This window comes from Kryptolebias marmoratus, linkage group LG20 (genome assembly GCF_001649575.2).
Source record: "Kryptolebias marmoratus isolate JLee-2015 linkage group LG20, ASM164957v2, whole genome shotgun sequence".
Classification (NCBI taxonomy): Eukaryota; Metazoa; Chordata; class Actinopteri; order Cyprinodontiformes; family Rivulidae; genus Kryptolebias; species Kryptolebias marmoratus.
The window spans coordinates 15,109,251-15,133,482 of record NC_051449.1 but is presented as its reverse complement, the minus strand read 5'-3'; the positions used below and the strand labels follow the sequence as shown (position 1 = coordinate 15,133,482).

The 24,232-nt window shown below is 39.3% G+C and overlaps 3 protein-coding genes across 4 annotated transcripts; 1 reads left to right on the top strand and 2 right to left on the bottom strand.

The window, feature by feature from the left end:
- The first annotated feature begins 2,932 nt into the window (after positions 1–2,932).
- On the top strand, positions 2,933–6,998 carry dusp12 (dual specificity phosphatase 12). Its single transcript, XM_017422195.2, has 8 exons — positions 2,933–3,175; positions 3,640–3,904; positions 4,087–4,200; positions 4,506–4,624; positions 4,734–4,833; positions 5,171–5,262; positions 5,748–5,827; positions 6,615–6,998. The coding sequence occupies exons 2-8, from the start codon at positions 3,642–3,644 to the stop codon at positions 6,756–6,758; spliced, it is 912 nt and encodes a 303-aa protein (XP_017277684.1). The 5' UTR covers positions 2,933–3,175; positions 3,640–3,641; the 3' UTR covers positions 6,759–6,998.
- A 23-nt stretch (positions 6,999–7,021) lies between these two features.
- LOC108239458 (tripartite motif-containing protein 16-like protein) lies at positions 7,022–9,305 on the bottom strand. The gene has a single exon (XM_017422167.3). The coding sequence runs from the start codon at positions 9,176–9,178 to the stop codon at positions 7,631–7,633; it is 1,548 nt and encodes a 515-aa protein (XP_017277656.1). The 5' UTR covers positions 9,179–9,305; the 3' UTR covers positions 7,022–7,630.
- An 8,037-nt stretch (positions 9,306–17,342) lies between these two features.
- Positions 17,343–24,171, bottom strand: olfml2bb (olfactomedin-like 2Bb). Of its 2 annotated transcripts, none has more exons than XM_037973007.1 (9): positions 23,656–24,171; positions 22,502–22,774; positions 22,250–22,357; positions 20,901–21,065; positions 20,574–20,811; positions 20,076–20,486; positions 19,621–19,797; positions 18,701–18,897; positions 17,343–17,900 (listed from the first exon to the last, which is right to left on the bottom strand). In XM_037973007.1, the coding sequence occupies exons 1-9, from the start codon at positions 23,926–23,928 to the stop codon at positions 17,511–17,513; spliced, it is 2,232 nt and encodes a 743-aa protein (XP_037828935.1). In that variant the 5' UTR covers positions 23,929–24,171; the 3' UTR covers positions 17,343–17,510. The 2 variants fall into 2 exon arrangements, with proteins under 2 accessions (XP_037828935.1, XP_017277647.1); XM_017422158.3 differs by having other exon boundaries at positions 20,574–20,772.
- Between the last annotated feature and the right edge of the window lie 61 nt (positions 24,172–24,232).

Genomic DNA, 24,232 nt, shown 5'->3' with positions numbered 1-24,232 from the left:
AAACTGATGTCATGCGGTTTTGACAGTTTTTGTGGCGAGGTTTCAATTGTTCAGCTCAGTTCATGGGTCATAAAAATGTCTCCGTGTGGGTGACTTTCACAAGGAGGAGATAAACAAACCCAGTCAAAAGGGGCCAACGCTGCTTCAGTGTGGATTCATTTATGTCATGTCAACATTACAGCAACAACAAAATGAGCAAAGGATTAAAAAAGATTCTTGGTAGAGCATCAAAGTAACTAATAAAACCACTGCCAAGACTGGAAGTTTTAACAATAAGAATTACACGCAGCATCCTCAACCCATCACATAACTGACCTTTTAGTGTAAAATGAAAATTTGATTGCTGTACATTACAATTCTATTTACATGTAGTATCATTTTTGGAGTTCCTTATTGCGAAACATATCAGTAAAAGATTGACATTTCTTCATACAGCATTTTCCACACAACTTTCTCAACACTTATACTTATTTCTTTTAGAATAAAATTGACATTTTGAACCAACAATATGTCCTACTGCTTAGTTTAAACTTAAAATATTGAAGAAATCGAACTGAACCATCCCAATTGCTGGTTTGGGCTGGTTTAGGCTGGTTTAGGCACAAAAACAATGTTATTATTACATTTAGGTTCATGTATCTCGCTAGGATAGACTAGTCATTATGGTTACAGTCATAACCACAGAATTAGGGCTATAAAATGGTCAGAATTAGATTGTGGTTGCTTCCTAAAAACTAATTTTAAATAAAACGAACTGTAATTATTCTTGATATTTATTAAAGGTCTTTCGAATGTTTTTTTGGCCACCCTAAAAAGATAGGATGTTGTTGGGATAACATACCCAAAGTTGTGACAGTTGTAGACCAATCTTGAAAAAGATCTGAGGGTCAAAACATTAACAATTAAAGCTCCAGGACTCCTTGAAGAAACTCCTTGAAGAAACTCCTTTGAATGCTGTATTTGTTGTGAACGACTCTCAGCTACTACTACACCAAATTTTAGCACAATATTTGTAAAACTGTCTGAAAAAGGGGCCGACTTCAACCCAGTAGTTGGGAGGTTGACCTCCAATCAAAGGTCCCAGCCCCTGTAGTGTTGCCAACGTGAGCAAAACACTGAATTTTATGCTTATCTGTGAATGAATGAAAATATAAAAATGTTCTATATAGTGGGCAAAAATCTATAATAGAAAGAAATGGATGAGTGTTTGTGTGATTGTGTATATGAGAAACATTGTAAAGTGTTTTGTAAAACCTGGCAAGTTTAAAAAGGCTGTATATAAGTGAGGACCGTTTTAATAATTTTTGTTTTCTAAGAGCAGTTGTCTGTGGCTGCCATCTTGAATTGGGCTGATTACCATCTAACTATCCATCCATCCATCCTCTTTTTAATAATTTTAATCATCATGTAATTATTTTTACAAACAGGTGACTGGTAAAAACATTCAAACTAGAAACACACAGTGAGCAGATCTGCTATTGAAGGTGTTTCACTGATTTAATGTTTTACTTTGAGTCAAGATGTCAGAAAAAGAACAAACCCAGAATGCAGGCAAGACACAAGGACTTTAAAATAAACTTATTTGGCAGCCAAACTCTATTTACAAAAACCTGAAAACACAAGGACCCAGGGAGGACCATGAAAGCACGAGGAAACACACAATGCTCCACTGAAAGAGCCACAGAAGGAGAGGTAATATAAAGGGAACATATTACCAAACACCTGGTGGGAAACATTAGGAACAGGTGAGAGTAGCTGGAGCAGGAGAAGAACTGAGGAACCAAAAACAAAGCAGTGGGGAACTGGCACCCTAACCAAAAAACTTTAATAAGTAAACAAAAGAGTACTAATGAAGAATGAAAACAGAAATTCTGACAAAAGGATGACCGTAAATCAAAACAAAACCGATCACTTCTTGAACAGTGAATGACAATGATGGGTATGAAAGTGATGCAAAACAAAGAATGAAACTTTGCTGAGCTTCTTAAGCAAACAGACAGCACTCACCATCACAATTATATAAACTCTGCTCTTAAAGACTTAAAAACGACTTGCTGAACGTCTTAAAGGCCATCTGGTAAAACTGTCTTCTTGAGTCACTGCAACCGTGCAAACACACACCAACACACCCGTTCATTCACCTGCCGGAGCGTGTGTTTTTATTTTTATATACTTAATTTCTAACAGTCAATTATGTTTGTTCTGCAGCCCTCTAATGAGAGGGGAGTAGTCCCAGCAGGGTATTGTGCTGGTCAGATTAAAGAAGCTCGTAAAGCTTTATGAGAACCCCACATTGTGACCAGACTGTGGGCCGAACGCTGGCAGGCAGTTCAGAGCACCACACACATGTAGTAAGTGTTGAGAGACAGAACACCAGACAGACATGATGTGTTTAACCAAACCAAAGACATGACAGAAAGAAGAAGAGGGATTCTTTCAAGCAGCTCATTTAATTATTGTTTAATGCAGCCTACAGAGTCAGACTGTTCCCTGCAGAAATGAGGCTGTTTCTCTTTGTAGCTGCCACAAGAATAAACAAGTAAATCCTTCTTTACTTTATTCAGTTTTACTGTCAGTGGTCAATATTCTGTGATGGACTGCAGGCTCACATTACCTCATGTCTTTGGTATTTTCATCTATTTCCTCACTTGTTTTCACTCTTCATTTTATAGCTTTAAAGCCATTCTTGTGGTGGCCTTCTTTAGGGTGCAGTAAGAATGATCACTGGTTAAATATGAATAACATGAACATTTTGTGACATTTTGATTTATAATGTTCTCATTTTGAAGCGTTTACTCTCTGAAATGTTCCAATTTTTATCTTGCCTAGTTTTAAAGTGGAATGAATAAATAAATAAAAAAGTTTTTTTTTGTTTAATGAACGGTATCATGGTCGGAACTAAAGAATTATCTTATGTTTCCGCACGCCGCAGTTTAGAAGACGGACCAAACACAGTGTTTGATTTGTTGGTTCTAAGCCTGTTTTGTTTTGTTTTACTCAGTTGAACCTCCATCTGTACCTTTTATAGTAAAAGTTGTGGTCAGCTGAAGCAGCAGGGTTCCTTCAGAAGAACCAGAGTCGTGAACAGGAACCACAGACCGCGTGACCGTCTGTCTGCGTGGGTTCTTCTACGGTCTGAGTGGCGACACACGGGGAGAAAACTGGCTGAATTCAAGTTAGTTTTGTTTATGGTTCTGCCCAAATAGCTCAGTATAGTGTTAATTGTTAGAAAACATTTCTGAAATAAATATAATTTAAACAAATATATATATATATATATATATATATATATATATATATATATATATATATATATATATATATATATATAAATAAAACTACTTGTCAGTTCACTTGGTACCTACTTGTATTTAAGAACAGACATTTAAAAAAATCTGACTTGACAGATTTTATTCACCTGTTTGGCAATAAGGATATAATTCATTGTGAATTGTACTCAAGAGTTTAAAGACAAATGCTACAGATATTGTACAGATTCGGTCTTTCTCCTTAATGGAAGTTATGAGTCTCTAAAAGAAAGTGATTTGACAATTTTGTCTCCTGAACTCAAGGCTTGAGCTGGTTTTCTTAAATGATTAAAAACCCCACAGGTGTTCAGCCCTGTGTGTTTCTCTGCAGTCATGCTGCTGGTGGACTCCGGTGTGTACATTGGCACTGCAGCCGACCTGAACGACAGACAGCTGCTGGTCGACGCCTCTGTCACCCACATCCTGTCTGTGGACTCTGTGGACCCTGGCCCTCTGCTCCCAGATGACAGAAGCTTTAGGAGAAAGTGGATCGACATTTTGGACGAGCCGACATCTGACCTCCTCAGTCACATGGACGCTTGCTTCACGTTCATTGATGAGGCTGTGACAGGAGGCGGAGCTGCACTTGTTCACTGGTAAAGAGTCTGAGGTCAACTTTAGGATTTTTCTTTGTTTAAACAATCTTAAGTTATTTTTAATTGTCCTTATCCTTAAATGTGAACAAACAGCGTCTGCAGCCATCCTGATCTAGTTGCTGTAACTACTTGTGTTTTTTTTTTGCTGATGTTGTTTTGCCTTTTGTGTACACTTGTGTCAGCCAGGTGGGTCGCAGCCGCAGTGCCACTATTGTGACTGCCTATTTAATGAAGAAATACCAGCTGGGCTTCACCGAGGCTTACAACAGACTAAAAAGTGTCAAACAAGATGTTCAGTAGGTGTCAGTTTGTGTTTGTTCACACTGCTTCTCCTCCTCCTCCTTTCTGATCAGCATTTTATCAGCATTTGTTAAAAACAAAACTTGTCACTCTGTTTATCCATGGAAATATTTACCTTTTTTTTTTAAACTGAAACATAGATGGAGAAAAACTAAACTCTGCTGAAATAAATCATCAAAATTTAGAATAAAGTATTGTGTTGACATATAATTTCACTGACACTAGATTCTATGACAGGACGGACATCTGTGTGTGTGTATGTGTGTGTGTGATCCAATAAAATGTGGACAATGTGTTTCAGGGTCAACAGAGGATTTGAGGATCAGCTGCATCTGTATGAAGCCATGGGCTGTGAAGTAGACACATCCTGTCCTTTGTATAAACAATACAGACTCATCAAGATCACAGAGAAATACCCAGGTAAACACAAACACACAGAGAAGAAAACAGTCACACCTCACCTGTTAAATGACTTTATTTTCTTGTAAGACCGTGTTTCTAATTCCTGATGTTTCCTGTGTGTGAGTAGAGTTACAGCAGGGGGCTGCAGAGTTGCCCCGGGAAATTTTTGCCGTTGACCCCGCCCACTCCAGCTCCTCAGAGGTGTCCTATAGGTGCAGGAAGTGTAGGTGAGTTGTGAGAGTGGCTGAAAGTGTCTCTAAAGTGCAGTTCTTTTAAATAGAACCTCATGATTTACTTCTCCAGTCAGCCATTAGCTCATAGTCTCTGTCGTTTAGTTTGATACAAACCAGAAGAAGATAAATAACAGATTAAAAAGGCTATCACACATCAACATTTCCTCTAAATGATGCATGTATCAGATGTCATTTACCTATAAAATAATACTTTTTAAGTGGTGCATTAGGTTGGAGCTCATAGCATACAGTTGTAGTTGTAGGTTTGAGAAATAAGACTATCAAATCGTTGCATCAGTTTCCAGATTAACCTCCTCCTACTTTTCTTCAGGCGAACTCTGTTCCGTGGCTCCAGTATTCTCAGCCATCCTGTGGGGGAGGGAGCTTCAGCCTTCAGCCACAAGAAGCCCCGTAACCTCACCGGTAAGAAAAACAAAACCATCATCAGCTTTCGCTACAAGGGGACACGTCATTTTCAGTTTTAATTCAAGGGTGCTGCTTTCCAATAAACTGTAAATCATCTTTTTTATTAACTTCGGTCTCAACTGAGACAATAATTAACACAAAACAAAACATAATTTTGACTTTTTGATTTTTACATGATCTGGTTTTGACATTTGAACTAATTTTCAACATTTTATCTCCCAATAATGACTTATTTTGTAGAAAAAAAGTTGTAAAATTTTGACTTCAGTAATATATTTTGATGATTTTATTTATTTTTTTGCTGGTGGAAGTGTTCCTTTATATTAGCTGGGACACAGAAGAAAATGGTCATTGTTTATGTTTATGTGACAGCTTTACTTCTGTGGACTTTTAAGTGTTTTGTGAATAAATCCTGCCTCGGTAATCACTCAGATTGAACTTGTAGCTTCTCATAAGTGATGATGTAAAACGTGGTTCTTTAGGAGAAATCCAGTGTACGTCGTACTTCATTGAGCCGGTTCAGTGGATGGAACCAGCTTTACTCGGAGTCATGAATGGACAGGTAATACACACCTCTACTCATACCAACACGCACATTACCCTCTAATGCTCCTGTGAGTTCACAGGAGTATCACGTCCACTTTATATGCTGTGTTTCATCAAATTGAGAGGTGCAAACTATGAGTAAAAAAATGATCGTCCTCACTAAAACAGTCTGTCTAAAATATGTTCAACTGCAAAAAAACAAAGCATCTTTTTTTGTGCCAAACATTTGATGCAGACAGTGAGTTTGGGAAATAGGTACCGTATTTGTCTTATTATAAAATGCTGTTTTCTCCCCTGGATGTTGTGGCATTAAAGGAAAGTGAGACAGTTAAAGTGAGATGCTGTTCAGATGTAGTTTCGTATTTCAGCAGGAGTTTATATCTCAACCTGAACTGGTTTTCATTGTTTCTGTTTCACTGCTACTGTGATCTCAGCTGCAAGAACATATTGGGGTCCATTTAACATCTGCATTTTAGTTATTTTAACATTATTTTTGAGTAAAAGGAAGAAAATTCAAAATGTTTGAATTGTAGCCAAGTGCTAATTTGGACTTTAGGAGTTGAGTCACTATGAAGAGCTTTATGAGTTATGAGCAAAGTTATGTGAGTGTTGTGTGAGTCAGATTCATACACTTCTGCAGCTGCCTGTGTGACGTTACACGACAGCAGATTTCTGCCCTATAGAGGAAGACGGACTTACTATCTCCTACTAACTGGCACCTTTTGTTCTTTTATCACTTCTTGTCCTATGTCTTTTTGTCCGTGTGTGTGTGTGTGTGTGTGTGTGTGTGTGTGTGTGTGTAGCTGCTCTGTCCTAAGTGCAGCTCCAAGCTTGGTTCCTTCAGCTGGTGTGGGGATCAGTGTTCGTGCGGCCGCTGGGTCACACCGGCCTTCCAGCTGCATCGCAACAGAGTGGACGAGATCCGACAACTCAGCATGCAGAAATGACACACGCATCTTAAAAACTCACCCACACACAATCTTGATTTATGGTGCACAATTTTATAATGAATCAATCATGAATCAGTTTGGAGATGATGACTAAAATAATTATTTTCAGTGTGTAAGATCAATAAATGTTAAATATTGCACGAGGTGTTGCTGTAAATAAAAAATTATCTGTACAATCTGTAGCTCACAAAATCTATTAATTTCTCAATTTATTTGATTAAAAAAAATACCAACACACTTTATTAGCATAACTGTTTTTCTGAGCTCACTGCTGCAGATTTCCCACTCTGCTCTCTGATGCTGCTGCAGCACCACATGCTGTTCAAACCAGTTCGAACACCTGAAGTGAAATTTCCTCTCAGTTTAAATTAAATATCTGATGTTTTTCACTTTCAGTTCTGTGAAACATTATTACAGACAGTTCTAAAGAAATCAAATTAATTTAGACATTTAAAGGTCACTAAGAATATATAAAAAAGTTAAATACAGTTTATAAAGTCATTTACTTCTTGAGTCATTCAGATGATAAGAAATAAACTCCTGTCTACTAATATATGAGAATCTACAAAGCTTCTGGGACAGATGAGACAAAACCGGACGTCATCAGCTCTTTGTTCACAGACCTAAAAATGAAACATAAATAAAAGAACACGGTACCAACAGTGAAACCTGTAGGAGGTTCAGTTCTGTTTGCAGCATCTGACACAGGAGGTCTGTTCAGGGTACGATGAAATCTCAAGACTATCACAACATTCTGGAATGAAATGTGCTGCTCAGTGTCGGGAAGTTTGATCTCTCTGACAGGATAAATTCAGCACGAGACAGAGAGCTGAGCCGCAGTAACCATCAGAGATGAAGATAAAACCTCTTTAACCAAACTGAGGCTGACAGAACTCAGCTTCAGACTCATTATAAACACCAACCCAAAGTCCAGCATGCAGGGGCTGGCTGAATGTGGTCTGGACTCTGTGGAGGACAGTCGTGGTGTCAGAGACACTGAGAAACAGCAGGATCCCAGCTTTATGATCCACATATACCGGTACTCCCACTGTGGACGACTGAGGGCCTGAGAGGGATGTTTGGATTTTATCATGTTTGAATACAAAACTGTCACTGTAGCAATCTAAAGCCCAGGATTCCTTATTGTTCCCAAAGTCGCTCTCCTCTCCTGCTCTGCCAATACTCCTATATGCAACAGCGACACTCACTCTTCCCCTCCACCTCACCTCCCAGTAACAACAACCAGTGAAACTCTCTCTGCTCAGAGCCTGGAGCCAGTCGGTGAATCTGTCCGGATGTTTTGAGTGTATGGTTTTCTTTGAACGTGTCGCTTTTCTGTTCCCCTCAGATAACATCAGCTTCCTGTGGGCCGTGTTTGGATCCAGGGTGACTGGAGATGAATGTTGTAGGAACTCGGCTCTGGTTTGGGGCTCTTCTGGGGACATGAACACGTTTAGTTTTGCCTCTGTTTTGGATATTTTTGTCCATTCCTCGTGAAGAGCATCCCTCAGCCTTTCTCTGGCCCCTTTGACTGCTGCCGTCACATTCTCAAAGTAACGCTGACGACGGCTCTTGAAGGTGACGGATTCAGAGTTGAGTTTTGGCAGCTGTTTGGAGTAACTTTGTAAAAAGTGAATGTCATCGTTTGTGTTTGACAACTGCTCCAGTTCTGCAGCTGTCCTCCTGAGCTGAGTGATCTCCTGCTCCAACCTGCCTTCAAACTCTTGGATCTGACTCACTGCAGCCGTCTGCTGGGATCTGATCTGCTGCTCCACATCAGAGTGTCTTTTCTTCAACAGGTTTATCAGCTCAGTGAAGACCTCGCCGCTCTTCTTCACGGCTACATCAGCAGAGCAGTTCACAGCCCTTTTCTCCTGCTGAAGAATCCTCACGTCCCTCTCTCTGTCCTGGATCGTCTGCTGAACTTTCTGCAGGGTCATATGAAGTTCCTTCTCCAGCTCAGTCCTCCCTGTTTCAGGTGAGACTACATCATGACCTTTGTGCCCCTCCACACAGCAAAGAGTGCAGATACACTGCCGATGAGTGCGGCAGAACAACTCCGTCACCTTCTTGTGAGAAGAGCAGATGATCTTCGACTTCCTCTCAGTGCCTGCATCACTGTCCAGATCTACAGGCTGAGAGGAAGAGCTGTGATGAGGAGCGGTTTGGAGCTTTCCAAGCTGCTCTATTGCTTCTGCTAACATGTAGTTTTTCTGTAATGAAGGCCTGAATTTGAATTTTCTTTTGCACTGAGGACAGCTGTAGGTCTGTTTCTGATCCTCCTCACCCCAGCAGCGTTGAATACATGACATGCAGTAGTTGTGTCCACAAGGAATCGTCACTGGATCCTTCAGGAGCTCCAGACAGATCGAACAGCAAAACTCCTCTTCGTACTTCTGAGTTTCCTCACCAGCCATGTTTGTCCCTCAGAACTGAAAACTGATAAACTGATTTACTTTCACCTATTTAATAAAGCTTTAGTATTTATAATTGAACAGAATGAGACCCAAGAAGTCTCTGCGTGTAAATCTTTCTGTTACCGGGCAAAACTGTTATAAAAAGGGACTGAAAGCAGGAAGCAGGAAAGAGGAGAGCAGCTGATCCAGGTGAGCTTCATTCCAGACGGAGGAGCGGCATCAACCTGGAGGGGCGTCACATCTAAAAGTTCATGTCTGATATTCCTAGAAAGAAAAAAGTCAGAGCCCTGTGGACTCTTAACATTCAAAAGCAGTTTTAAGCACGAATAAGTATTTTTTTAAATAAAATTTTATGATATCAAGAAAAAGAAAAAGAAAACAGAAACTCAACATTTCAGTCAATGAAAAGTAGCAACAATCTCCCCTGCTGTAGTAAATGTTTTATTCTTCAGGCAGTAAAATTTCACCTTTTATTTATCTACAAAGATACATCAGTCTTCCTGAGTTTTTACTTTGCTTTCACGTCAGTAAATGTCAGTCTAACACGACGTTCAGCTGAACTCTAATCTGTAGTAACACCTGACGGCCTCTTGATGTCAGAAAAGCTCTAATAAAACATCTGGACTTTGTTGCAGCTGGCTGTGGTGCTTCTTCCTCCTCAAGCTTCCATCACGTTTTTACAGATGTTTTTTTTTAAATTCTGATTTGAACAAACACAATGTTAGTGAAGCTCCTGGTACAGAAAAATATCAACTCACTCCTAAAGAAGGCCTGTCTGTCTTTCTAATAAACTGCAGCCTGTAGTTTAAATCACAGGAAACAGAATCAGAGTAAAAACTGTGAAATGGATTCATGAACCCAAACTGGCCACATGTCATCAGATCAGGCTGTTTTATTGACAAAGAGTTTCTTGATACGCTTAATGTCTCTTAATGTCGTTCAGTCGTGGTTTAAATTTCCACAGCCTGAATATTTGTGCTCATCACGTACATCTAATGACCAGTTTACCTTCTTCTAATCCAACCACCAGCTCTGAGTTCACAAGAACACCTTTAAGATAACCTGCAACAATAATATGACGCAGCTTGACACATTTATGCATAATTTATTTGCATATTAAGTCAATAACCTCACAGTAGCACCAGGAAAATTAGCAGTGGAGCTGATTGTCGGCATACACTTTACCTGATGTATTAACCATCAGCTACAGAAAAAGATTACTTTGTAATTTATCCCTTTAATTTGCTTTGTAATGTCACTTTAAGAAGAAAGCAGTCTCCCTCACAGTGATCAAATGCTTTGCAGCCCCAGTATAAACCATCTACACCCTCTTAGTTGCTACTGGAACCTTTCCAGCACCAGGAAATGTCACTAATCTGCCTAAATGGTCATAAACTAGTCAAGCACTGAACTAATTGGTATTTTACTTGACTTATTTAAGATTATTACAGTTTGAGCAACTGCACAGATGAAAGTGTGTTTGTTGTTCCTGAAGGGGATTTAATTTTAAGTCAGTGTTATGCTCTATGCAAAAAACAGTAAATTATCAATAGGAAAACATCATAAATAAATAGTAGATATCAAAATATAGGTCTTATTTCTTACACTGTGATCCCTCTGAGCTCCCACAGAGCAAACAGTGCTGCTTGTTTGTTGTTATTTTACTTTATTTAACTGATTATTGAAGCGTCATTCTCCTTCCTGTGAGTGTTGCTCTTACTTTTATCTTTACTGTTCTGTGAGCTGCAGGATAAGAAAATGTAAGAGCTTTAAAGACAGCACAATCAGGTTTGTGCTGCTGACCATCTGCAGCAGTGCATTCGCTAATAAAGCTGACAGTGAATTATTACAGCAATAAAAGGCAAATGATTCAGACACCAGATGTGGCTGGAAATAGAAAATGATGAGTGATTTCTTTCTCTGCTGTCACAAACGTCAGAAAGCCTGAATCTTTCCCTCGACGGGCATTCTGAGGGTTCTCCAGTCCGGGAGGAGGAATCATCACCCACTGCTGGTTTAAATATTATATATATATATATATATATATATATATATATATANCTCTGTGGCGTAGCTGCCAGGAGCTTGTATTGGATGTTAGCGCTGCACTAAGGCCTACTTTGAATATTGTTTAAATATTATATATATATATATATATATATATATATATATATATACCTGCATTTAAAAATGACTGTGATAATGAAAGGAGACGGGTTTCAGAAACTAAAACGTCCACAGCTGCACTGACATCTGCGGCTTTCAGTGAAATACCAGTTTTGAGCAGGAATCATTTTTGTCAACAAATTAATATTGACCTTAACACTGTAATCATGAGATTAGCTGAATATATTATAATTAACCTAATAATTTGGTGTTTAACACATTAATGAAACTGATTTTCTCTTAGTTAAAAGCACACCTTAGACGTTTAACTATAAATTGCCCATAATTTTTAAACAAAAACATTCTTGTCATCATTTTTTTGTGCTCTTTTCATCTTGAAAATATGTAATAAATTCCTGATTTTTTGTATTTCCCCTTCTGGACAATGAATCTATAGAGCAGAGTTTCTCTATGAAGTGTTAATAAATTCAAAATATCATATTTTTTACATAATTATAGGTCAGTGTGAAACAATAATAATTAATTCAGTGTGTTTCTGTAAGCTGCCCTTTTTTCTATTTAGTCATTTACTTGCTCTAACATGACAAATATTTTGTAATTTATCAACTTTTGCACTCATTGGTTTCCTTTATCTCCTATTTTTTATTAGTTTCTTGGGGTTTTGGTGCAGGGGTGGGGGGTGTTCATGTGTTGTTGGCTTAAAAAAAATTGGAACAAAACCCATTTGTGATAAAATATCTGTACAAAAATACATTTTTCTAAAAAAAAAAAAGTAACAAAAGGCTAACTAAAAGCTAAAAGAAACAAAAGGCCAGCAAGTGCAATAAATGCAATATTAGGAGTACAGAATCACAGAGTGATTATTTTCATTAAATATTCTCCAAAGCTCCTTGTGCATCCCGTGACTCGACTCAAAAACCTTTGAGGTAATGAATTAAGCTCAGATTAGTGCAGCAGAGATATCTGCAGAATTTCTTTACAGCTGATCTGCATCAGAGTAAAACGAGCAGCTTCCTGATCCAATAAAAGGAGCTCCGGGAGGAGAGTGACATGATGGAGGATGTGAGTCACGTTCAGACCCCTAACCTCGTTCCTCTGTGGGCTCTGGGTCCCAGCTCGTGGGGAAACCAGGGAGGATTTCTGCTCAAAAAGCTCTCAGCAGCAATGAGCTGCTCTTATTGGGGCTTACAGGAAAAAGGTAATTAACACAAGCTGTGGCTTTTGGCATTGTTTAAAAGACTGTTTTTGGCTGTGGAAGAGTTTGTCAGAGGTGCAGATTTATGCAAGAAGGCTTTTTCAGTCTTCTGTAATGTGCTTTTTCTGTCTGTATTCACTTTTTGACTACAGACAGTGAAATAAAAGAGTTTTCTTGTGGGTGTGTCTGAATCATGATTTAATAGACACGAGCCGTCAAATATTTCATACTTTCATCCTATTAGATGTCGAGGCTGCATGTGTTGTCTGTGCCATCTACATTACCCGCACCAGAAGCCAGCAGCATTTTTTCTGTCTGTGCTCCGGCTGTATTTTTCTCTGTCTGAGATGCTCGGAGTAACAAACCAGATGTTGAAGCTTAATGTCTGGTTTACACATTAACTCTGCTCTCTTCATCCTCCTCCTCCTCATCTTCTGCATCCTCTCTCCTTGATTATTTCTTTAGTTCCCGGTGTGAATTCATTCCTCATCGTTCACATCTTCTTTCTAGTGTTTCCTCTCAAAAAGCACCAAACCGAAACATTAGTTTGCAACTAAAAGCTTTTTTTTTAAAGAAAAAATCTCCAGAAGCACAGACTTGTGAAAGTACACCAGGCGCTCCTAAAGGTAACACTTCACACTACTGTTCTAAAACTGTTCAGAAATATTTTTATGTACCTGTAAAGCTCAGGGAAAGTTTCTGTGTGCTGTGCAGAATGATGAACTGCATCAGATACAGCTGCAGGACGACTCTGTTGTTATATAACAGATGAGTGAACTGCACTGGATTCAATTTGTCTGCTTTAAACACACTAAACAAATCATACAAATCAGTATATTGAAAAAGTCTGTTTAAATGACACTCTTAGGAAATAATCATTATCTACAACTGGAGTCAAACCAGTTCAAAATGGCTGACAAAAAGCTAATTGACCTTAGCCAAACTAACATTTAGTCAGTTTCACAGATATTGAGCTAAATTCGGTGTGGTAGTAGCTGAGAGTCATCCTCAGGAGATCTCATCAGTATGTGTTAATCATGTCCTGCCTGTTCTAATAAAGGTTTATTTTATTTATTTATCTTACATCTAGAATCATTTCCTGATGACGTACGATCCAAACCTCTGTGAACACCCTGAAAGAAAACAAAACTCTTTGTTCAGAACATCCAAAAAACTCAAAACGACTCAATAAAGGGACACAACTCAGAAGAGATGATGGCATCATTCTGTTAAAAAAAAAAAAACAACAACATGAAAATTGTAAGAATTTTGTGGCACAATGACAAAGTGAACATGTGGGGAAAGTTGCAGCTCGGGCCGGCTGGCAGAGATCCACGCCAGGTTCTGGTAATGTTTGGCTGCATCTGTGGAACAAATCTGTAAAAGTCTTTAGTGAACCTGGTCCAAGCTTTCTGTGGAGTTTACTTACCTGATATCTATCTATAATCAACAGATCAAGGCGCAGAAATAAATACAATTAATTACCAAAGACTACATTTCTGCTTGTACTGTGTGCACATCTAAAGCTTGATATTGAAACTGTCACCTTTTACTGCTTTTGATTAATTATTTTGTTTTAAATGAGACATTTTCACATAAAAAGATCAATAGAAAAAGAAGAGCCAGCCTCTAAATAAAGTCTCAAGAGTTCAAGACAGTAATTTAGTTAGTGATTTAAGCATATCACATAAAAAAGCTAAATTTTCACATATCTGTTTTTATTTTTCCTAATGGTGCTGTACTTCATGTTGGTGTTTCTTTGGCAGGATACTTTCTTCATGTATCTTGTAGAAATCAAAATGCTATTCAGCAAAAAAAAAAAGAGTTTTAATGTTTTCATCATCTGCAGATGGAACCCAAAGTCTTCACTGTCGGTTTTGAGTTTTATTTGTTGCCTGATCCTCTTTGTTTGCTGTGACCTCTGACTTTTAGCCTTTAACTTTTTTAACTCTTTAAACTATTAACCTCTCATTCACATCATTTCTTCTTTTTTCCCCCTTCCTTTGCGTTTAAATCCTAATTTCTCTCTACACACACTTTGCTCAGCCTTTGTTCTTTTTGTGCAGTTAAATATAAACTTTTGAGTGAACCATATGATCCCTGTGATCTCTTTCCATTTTCGTCTTTAACTATTTTCTTTGTTCAGATTTAGCTTGGGGGCAGTCAGGAATGTGCGTTTAGATACGGCTGCTATCTTAAAACCAGACTTTGTGTGTGTGTGTGTGCTGTGAAACAGATGTACTGCTTCCTTAAAAGACAAATAGCATATTTAACATGGATTTAGTGTGTGTGTGTGTGTGTGTGTGTGTGTGTGTGTGTGTGTGTGGTCTTCAGCCATCCAAAAAGTTAAAGCAAGTAGTTTAAAACCTGAAAGTTGCACAGAACAAACTTTCTCTACTTTTTGAATTTGCTGTGAATCTGAATGAGTGTCTTTCTTCTGCACCCTGCTAGGTGGTCACTTACCACACACATACACACAGACACACACACACCACATCAGCACGTGGGTTATATAACCTCTGATGTCATCTCCAGAGGATCAAAAGAGCTTCAGTGGAACATTTCTACAGGAATTCATGTGTTTGTAGTTAATTTGTCTAATGTTCGGCGATTTTTCAATAGTTTTGTTTGAAATCTTCACTGATTTTATACTTCAGTGAAAAGAAAGGTTGCTGTAAGAAACTAAAGGCCTGGCATTCCTTAAAGAAATGCTTATCACCCGCCACCTTTCACGAGTTTTAAACTAAGATTATCTTACGCTGAGAACTAACAGAGTTGTAGCCATTTTGGTGAGATCTCATAAGATGCGTTAGCCCTTTTTTAGCCCTGTCTGTACAATCAACTTCATTGTAGTCATTTTTCTGTTAGAAACAAATGATCAGTTTCTGAAAGCTTCATTAAAATCTGTGCAGGGCTTCATGAGATGTTTTGCCAATGCTACAGACAAACGAATGCACACACATAGGCTCAAACTTTATCATCCTTTCACCTTCGGGTGATAACAACACAAATATGCTTCATCTCATCATGTGGAAACTATTGCAGAAATAAAGTAAGAGTGAGATTGCAGCCTGGAGAGAAGGTAATAGTTTTTTTTCCAGGTTTCCTTGAAAAATTGATGATTGTGTGAGTTCTCCAGAGTCCATTAAAGCTGGAACATGGGTGCAAAGAGCCCATCATGAAGTCCATGAAGCAGATATGATCCCCGGTGTGCTCTTTGGCTTTGAACACCTATTGTTATAGTAAATCACTCATGTAGTTCTCAGCTGTTAGACGGAGATTTAAAGCTAAAAGAGGACTGAACCCAGCCCGGCTGGAAGGATACGCAAAGGCTATTTGACTTACAAATAGCAATTCGTCACCCTGTTTGAATCTACATGAGGCTTTCTAACACGTAAAAACAAGAATAAAAAAAAAGAAGTCTGGTCTGAGTCCTGAGTGCTCCCAGTTCACCGGCATCTGGCTCGGCGCTTATTTTCCACCCTGGGATCCATCTAGAGGTTCTGCTGCTTCCAGGAAAACTAAATCAGACCCCAGAAATACTGTCCACGACAGGCTGGACAGCTACAGGAAGACGAAGCGTGAAAAAGGAGAAAACTAGAGAAGAATCCATCACTTTGTCTTTTACAATTTTTTTTATTATAAATTAACAAATTTAAAAAAAAAAGAAACTTGCAGTTCTGCAGTCATAATCAACCTTGTCTTGGTATTTGGCAAGTAAAACATTATGTGATGTGTACTCAGTGGAAAACTGCTTAACATGAATGGATTTTCCTTCTGTATCAAGAGTTTATAACAGAAACAGTACAGTTAATGAAAAATACAGTACAAACTTTGGCCTTATCATAAAATACGGCCCCGGATTCATTACAGAATCAAACATTGTTGGATGCAAACACAAGTTATCAATTTGCAATTGGTTATTTAGACATAAAACATGTGTCATTTACCAAAACTCCAGGTTCTGAAAAACTGCACGTGCATCAAGAAACTTCTAAAGCTGGTCAGAAATGAAGCAACAGAGGATGAGATTTATTTTATTTGCCTGAAACACAGGATCTTGAACTGGTGTCTCAATTTAACCAGAAACGTTTCTACTCTTTTATGTCCCCCTTTAAAAAAAGAGTATTATTGTTATTATTATATCCTTTAATTTTCCAGGTAAAAGCCTTTTTAGTATTAAAATCTCTTTTTCAACAGAGACCTGGCCAAGAAGGCAGAAGAGAAGTAGCCATTAAACTCGTCATCGTAAACCGAGACGATAACTGATGAATAAAAGGTTCTTGTCAGGATTTTAAAAGTTACTTCAGAGCAGAAAGTTTTTTTAAAAGTAGCTTCACAAGGTGACCTGTCACCATCACTGATAAACATTACAAATTAACCTCAAACAGTCTGAAATGAGATCTTTTTTATGTGGCATTAATCTGATTTTGTGAGTGTTATGTGATGCAGAAAAGGTCACTCCAACTTCTTTGTTTTGTGAAACAATAGTGATCTTTTTTTTTTTCTGTAAAAACTGTATCTATTGGGTAAAAGACGCTCTTCTAAAACAATTTGGATGGTTATAATGTACTCATGTGAGCTTTACTTTGGAGTGATTTCTTATCCAACTTTCTGAATGACAGCTGTACGAGAAGTTTTTGTGAGTTTGTTTTTTTAAACTTCTCTCTGCTGAGTGTGAGACATTTATTAGATGACGTTGATCGACTGATCCACAGTCACATAGAAACAAAATATCTGTTTTGGTTTTTACCCGTTAGATGCACCTAACTCAGGGGTGTCCAATCCTGGTCCTGGAGGGCCGCTGTCCTGCATGTTTTAGATGTTTCTCTGCTTTGACACACCTGATTTGAATGACTGAGTGATTAACGAGCGTCTGCAGAACCTGAAGACCTGCTGAAGAGCAGAGAAACACCTAAAACATGCAGGTTAGTGGCCCTCCAGGACCAGGTTTGGACACCACTGACCTAACCACTAAACATCCATCTGACCATCATTTCGTCTCTCACTCTAATAAGCAAAGATGACGTCATACGTCATCTGGTGCCCGTTATCCCACGCATAAAGCTTCTTTTCCAGCGGGAAGTAAGACAGCTGCGAGGTGTGCATGTGCATGTTCGTGAACGCCAGGCTCGGCACGGTGTGCGTGAGTGTGTGCGTGTCAAAGGCGTACGTCACGTTTGCGTAGCGATGCTCCATGCTATCCACGGCGTAGAGCACGCCGCACACGAGGAAGCTGTTGCCGTAGCGACCGCGCCGGAGACCTGTGCGAAAGGTTCGTATTGGCTGAAGGTCTCGGTGGTGGAGGTGGATGAGCAGGATCACTTCCTGGTGGAAGCCCTCCGTGTCCAGAGCCGGGTAGAGCAGCCAGAGGCCAGACTCATCGACGGCTAACTCCACCTAGAAAATAAAAAGTTGATCAGCTAGATAGTAGAGATAACTCCTAAATCCTATAACAAATTAGGTTTTTATTTATTTTTCTCTTAAAGGGGCAGCATTTAGTATTTAGAGATTAAAGATTGAAAACATGAAATGAAGCTTTTTACAAGATTAAGCTTAAATAAACTCAAACTAACTCATCATCAAACACAATTAGAAGCTATTATTAAACTAGTGGAGTAAAAAGAAACTTTCTTAAGGCCACAGAGGTGTTTAGTCTAAATATGTATAAATCTTGTTTGAATTGTGCATAATTGCTGCAACATTTCTTTTAGCCTGGCTTTGTTAATGAACTGGAAACCCAAAACTTACTACATTAGTGCTACTTACAGCTCTGTAACAACCCCAAAAATATTTTTAGCTTTATGTAGTTTCCTTTTGTCCTTTTGAACCAATAAGTGAGCCAAAGTTTTTGTCACCATCAATTAAATCTGTGCCTAAAGATGAAGTTAGGGCATATTTAATATGTAATTACATATTTACACATTGTGTATTTGTAATTCAATCCACATCTCGCTTTGACTCAAACGTCAGACATAAAACATTTGTTGCTGTAGCAATAAAAGAAACAAAACAATAATGTTTCTTAGACAGTTGAAACAACCCTTCGATTGTTTTCCCTTCACATTAATTAGTTGTTTCTATCTTTAACCTTCTGAACTCTTCAGTGATTTGTAGTTTAGTCCCTCACTGGTGTACACACCCACTGTGTAAACCCTTCCTGTTTTTTCCTCATGTGTCTAACATCCACGCAGGCTCACTTCAGTCTGAGTCCTGTGAATTTGCTCCTCCAGCAAAGCATCGTGCAGTGTTGTCCAGGCAGAAACGTATCTGTGTCTCAGGTCGTATCTGATCACATCTCCGCTGAACGCTCGGTTGTAGTAGAAGGCTCCGTTGAACACCACGTGACCTGTTCCAGTGAAACTGTAGGGCAGCTTGTATGTGTTACTCGCCTGACCTGGGCAGCAAAAACACAGAAAATATGCTAAAGATCTTTAGGAAGTTCAAGGAAAATCCACTAATTTCATTTGTTATTTTCTATGAAGACATTGGCTCACGGTTTATTTCTCTTCAGGTTAAAGGTGTTTGGTTTTAACTCTATAGGTAGAAGTTATACTGTTTGTTTTGACAAACTAAATATGTAAAATATGTTAAAACTTAAACCAAAACGTTGCATACTTGAACCAATTAAGTTGCAAACTGAAAAAGGGTTAAAATTTGAACCAAACACTTTAATGTTGCGTTTTTGTTTAACTACTGAATAGTATTTTTCTGTTTAACTATTTATAACATGGACTATTATAGCTGCAATTACAGCAACAAAGAGTTCATATTTCAAGTTGCTACACCTAGTCTGTGCTGAAAAATACAAATTAAATTGCTGATTAAATATAATCCCACTGTACTAAATTTATGCATCTTATTATAGTTCAAAGAGCTGATGTATAATTAAAAGTTGACTCTTGCTTGGTTAAACATTTTAAATAAATTTTAAATATGATATATTGTAGGTATAGCTGGCCACTCTGTTTATGTTAAACAAAAAAAGCCATTTTTTTCAAGTAGTTTGATTTCTAGTTGATTCTAGTTGTCTTAGAGAGCTCATTTGATACTACATAGTACAAACTGTTGATGATACAAATACTTCTGAGAATGACGCAGGTTGTGTTGAGTTTTATACCTAATTTGAAAGTGTCCATATCTCGAAATTCTAGTAGACTGTTGCCGTAGTGACCACTGGTGAGGTAAATGACGTTTCCGTGGCCACGAGCATCCTTCATCCAGGCTCCATCCACGAGACCGTAGAAGTTCTGCTGGACCGGCTCGGAGATGCTGGCTACTGTGTCCTTACACACACCTGTCAGAGGACACACAACAGGTGACACTGGGAAAACAATCTGCAATCTGTGCATTCATTACAGATAAACTGGTTGCTTTGTTACTCATCAGCTGTCTGTTAATGAGAAGACTTATAAAAGTCTACTTTTATACATAATACATACTTTAATACATATATTTTAGATCAGGCACGTCTGTTTTCTGGGTCATAATAAAAATCACATGATGTATCAGTTTGATGGTGATGTTAGTCCCGTCTAAAAGCGGCCATGTTGTGGCTTCTTGTTGCAACTCTACCTGGTTTTTTGGTGGCCCTGGGTTGGTCAGCAGGGCTCTCCGTCCAGCTGAGTTTACTTTTGGGTTTTGGGTGAAGCACCGCAGTGGGAAGTGGGTCACTGGGTGGACTGATGTTGGTGTCTGACGGTGATGTGGGACGCTCGGTGACAGGTGTGGTTCGATGGGGCGTAGCTGTGACTTTGGCTGTCACCTGTTGTGGAGCTGTGGGGCGGATCTGATCCGTTGGTTTGATGGGAGACGGTTTGGAGGTCGACTTCGGTTGGCGGGTGGGTGAATGATCACTCTGACTCTCTGATATGTGCTTCTGGTTCACTTCTCCGGAAAAAGTTCTTGCAGGTCCAGGACCTTTTGTGACAAATGGCATCTTGACAAAGATCTGCGAGTCTTCTTCAGTGTTTGTGGTTGTTGAAGCTAAAAAAAACAAGAAATATAAGAAGAAACTGGACTATAAATGTTGTGACGGTGTGACCTAAATGCTTCTTAAACTAACGCACTTACTAGACTTTCCTCTCCCTTTCTTCTGCTCCTCTTCTCCTTCGTAGCTCTCCTCATCGGCCTTGTAAAAGGTCATTCCTCTGATAAACACGTTGTTCTTTTCTTTGACTGGAGTTTTATTTTCTGTCTCATTCCTGGTCGGCTGTTGTTGCTCCAAACCATCTTGTTGTTGAGTTTTGTTCACTTGACTTTCATTATTTTTCTGCAACCAAATATGTGGCTTCAGTGATGCAGAATAAATCTTTTATTTCAATAAAACAAAAGAAAACATTGAAAAACAAGGAAAAGATGTTAGTTTTTGATTTATGATTTCATACAGCTGAGTAATACCTGTTTATGGGTGTGGGCAGCTGCTTCATTTTTCTGTCCTGAACGCTCCAAATTGCTCATTTTCTTTTTCTTCTGCTGAGCCTTCTTGTCTTTATCCTTTTCTTTTGCTTTTTCCTTCGTGCGCGCTTTCTCTCTCATTATTTCAGTTAAATTTCGCATAAAATCCTGGAGTTCACAAACAAATTGACACGGTGTAAACACCTGAGTTGATGGGGAACCAAAATTCAAGCAGTGGTGACAAAAAGAAATGCTTAAATAACTGCAAGGCTCAAAGACTAGCTGAATACAAGAAGCAAAAGTATCAATATATGGTTTTGATCCAGCACTGCACATCTGGAAAACTCATCGTCCAAGTGAGTGAAAGATAAACTTTCCCACTTCTGTGACTTAATGTCTACAACTGCTAAAGTCAAAAAATGTGTTAATTTTGAATATTAGGTCCAGTAAAGTAACCCTTTAAGGAAAAGTGCCGTTTGTCCCATCAAAGTTATTCTGCAGCTACTGAAGACAGTCTTGCTGACAGCTAAAGTCTGTTTTTAGTCTGTTAGCATGTGTGTCCATGTGTGTGAATGAGAGGGAGAAAGGTGGAACAGTGAGGCTACAGGAGCAGAGGTGATGGAGGACTTTAAGTACTTAGGGACGACTGTCCAGAAAAACAGAGAGTGTGGTAAAGAGGTGAAGAAGAGAGTCCAGGCAGGATGGAGAGGATGTTGAAAAGTTTCAGGAGTGATTTGTGACAAAAGGGTGGCAGCGAAGGTCAAAGGAAAAGTTTACAGACAGTGGTGAGAGCAGCCATGTTGTATGGTTTGGAGACAGAGGGACGGACAAAAAGACAGGAGACAGAACTAGAAGTGGCAGAGCTGAAGATGGTGAGGTTCTCCTTGGGAGGGACAAGGATGGACAGGATTAGGAATGAGGTCATCAGAGGTACAGCACAGGTTGAAGGACTGGGAGATAAAGTTAGAGAGGCCAGACTGAGACGGTTTGGACATGTGCAGAGGAGGGACAGTGGCTATATTGGTAGGATGTTAGAGATGCAGCTGCCAGGAAAAAGACAAAAGAGGAGACATATGGATGCAGTTAGAGAGGACATGGAGGGAGTTAAAGTGAGGACAGAGGACACAAAAGACATAGTCAGATGGAGGAGGATGACTCGCTGTGGTGAGAAGGGAACAGCTGAATGAAAAAGATAGAACCCCCCCCCCACACACACACACACAAATCCCTGTCTTTCCATAAATAAAGCTGCTATTTTCTTTCTTCTAAAGGAACTTTGTTCAGCCTGTAACAGGGGATCTTAGAGTTGCATTTCTTCACGTCGGACAATTTCTAGTTCGAGTTCACTCAACCTTCTCCATGTTTTCCACTCGCGTCAGCAGCTTAGTGGTGACAGAGTGAAGCTTTAACAAGTCCAGTCCATACATAGAGCCTTCCAGTAAGTCCATGATGGTAGCCATCTACACAGAAATAAACAAATTTGATGGCAGTAGGGTTAAAAATGATCAGAAGATGAAGAAAACCTTTATTATAGAAAACAACCACAGCTAAAACTACTTCAGTAAATAGTTTGTTAAAAAGCTAATGGTTGTGTGTGTTTGTACCTTGATGTCATCTTTGCCTGACTCCTGTAGTTTCTTAAACCTGTACTCTCCTTGGCAGGGGTTAACAGCTGATGGTGGAGCCATGCACACACACTTCTTGCAGTCTGTTCCCTTGGTGATTGTCTCAACAGTGTAAAAATCCTGGGACTGCGATGCAGAACCGCCATCCTGGACACGGCTGCAGTCAGAGCGTCTGATTGGTCGAACCACACAGCGGCACACACAGTCTGAGCCAGATGACACAGTTTTTACTTTATCGTAATCTCCCAGCAGCTGAAAGAAAGAAACCAAGTTTTATTTTCTCAGACCTGTTTTTTCCTCCCCCCCAAAACACCGAGCAGCTCAGATGATGAAAAGTGAAACTCCCTGTGTCAGCCTGTACAATATATTCAAGCAAAAGCACAATAATTACACATAAAAAAATAAGCTGCAGGATGTTTGATGATGTGCAGCTGCAGAAGTGGTGAGCCTCCTCTGAAAAGATAGCTGCAGAAGTTTACAAAACAGGCCGTTTTGGGGTTTGGAGCGCTTACAGTTTAAGGATGTTACATAACCATCAGCCAGAGGGATGCACTCTGTCACCAAAGTGTGGGCATGCACACAAAGCCCTGGTGTTTCCCATCATTTAAACTGACAATAAGAGGGTTTGGATCGGGTTTAAGGGAGAAACCAAGCCTATATTGAAAGCATAAACTGGTGTGACTGAATCTGTCACAAAAAAAGCAGCATTACCTAAATTCATAAGTCTCATGGGTTTTTATGTGATGGAGATGGAAAGTTTTGGAGAAGTGATAAAAAAAACCTAACCACTGAGAAGTAATTTGGTGGGCAGGACTGATGATATGGGACTGAATGATGTTTACTTGAGGAGGGAAAGTTCAACACATCATTTGTTGCAGTTCTGGCTATTCCAAACCTCAAATCTGTCATGATTATCTGCCTTTTATAACTAAAATGACACATAAAACCTTCCTCATGCCTTTTTAAATCAGCTATAAAGAGCTTTTAAATCACAATATTTAAACAGATACCATTTAAAGTGTTGTATGATGATGAAAAGTGTAGTAAAACTTTTCCTCAATCTGCTTTTATTTACAGTTTGTACTTTTTTTTGACTAGGTTTATAATTAGAAATGAACTGTTTCAATGCTGACCTGGCTTATAATATTCTCCTGGTTGTCCATCTCGTCCTCCAGAGGCTCGGAGGCGGGCAGCAGAGCCACCTCACCGGGAAGCTGGAGCTCACCTGCCCGTTGACTCTCCTCCCCTTCGGCCGCGGAGGGAGCGCCTCCGTCCGGCTTACTGAGCTCCTCGGCCCCCGGCAGCGGAAGCTTCTCGCCGGGTGAGTCCTGGCTCGTATCCGCCGCCAGAGCACCGGGTGTCCGAAAAACACAGCAGAAAACCAGGAGGGGCAGGACGCGCCACATGTTTTTTTTTTTTTTTCACAAAAAAAGAGGAGACAAATAGGAGGAATGAGCGTAAAAACTGGTCAGTATCCGTGTTTCCGATGTGGTTTCTGCAAACAGTTCAGTCTGGTAAAACAAAACAAAACACAAACAGAGTAAGAAATTAGAGGAAGTCTAAAATAATAACTCACACAAAAATTACTGAAAACCTTTATTTTAGCTCTCCGTACAGATGAAGAGCCCCACAGGACTGAGGAGGAGCAGGAGGTTCAGGTTGGACTTTTAGCTTGAAGGACGGTGAGTGATGTCAGCCAATCACAACAGC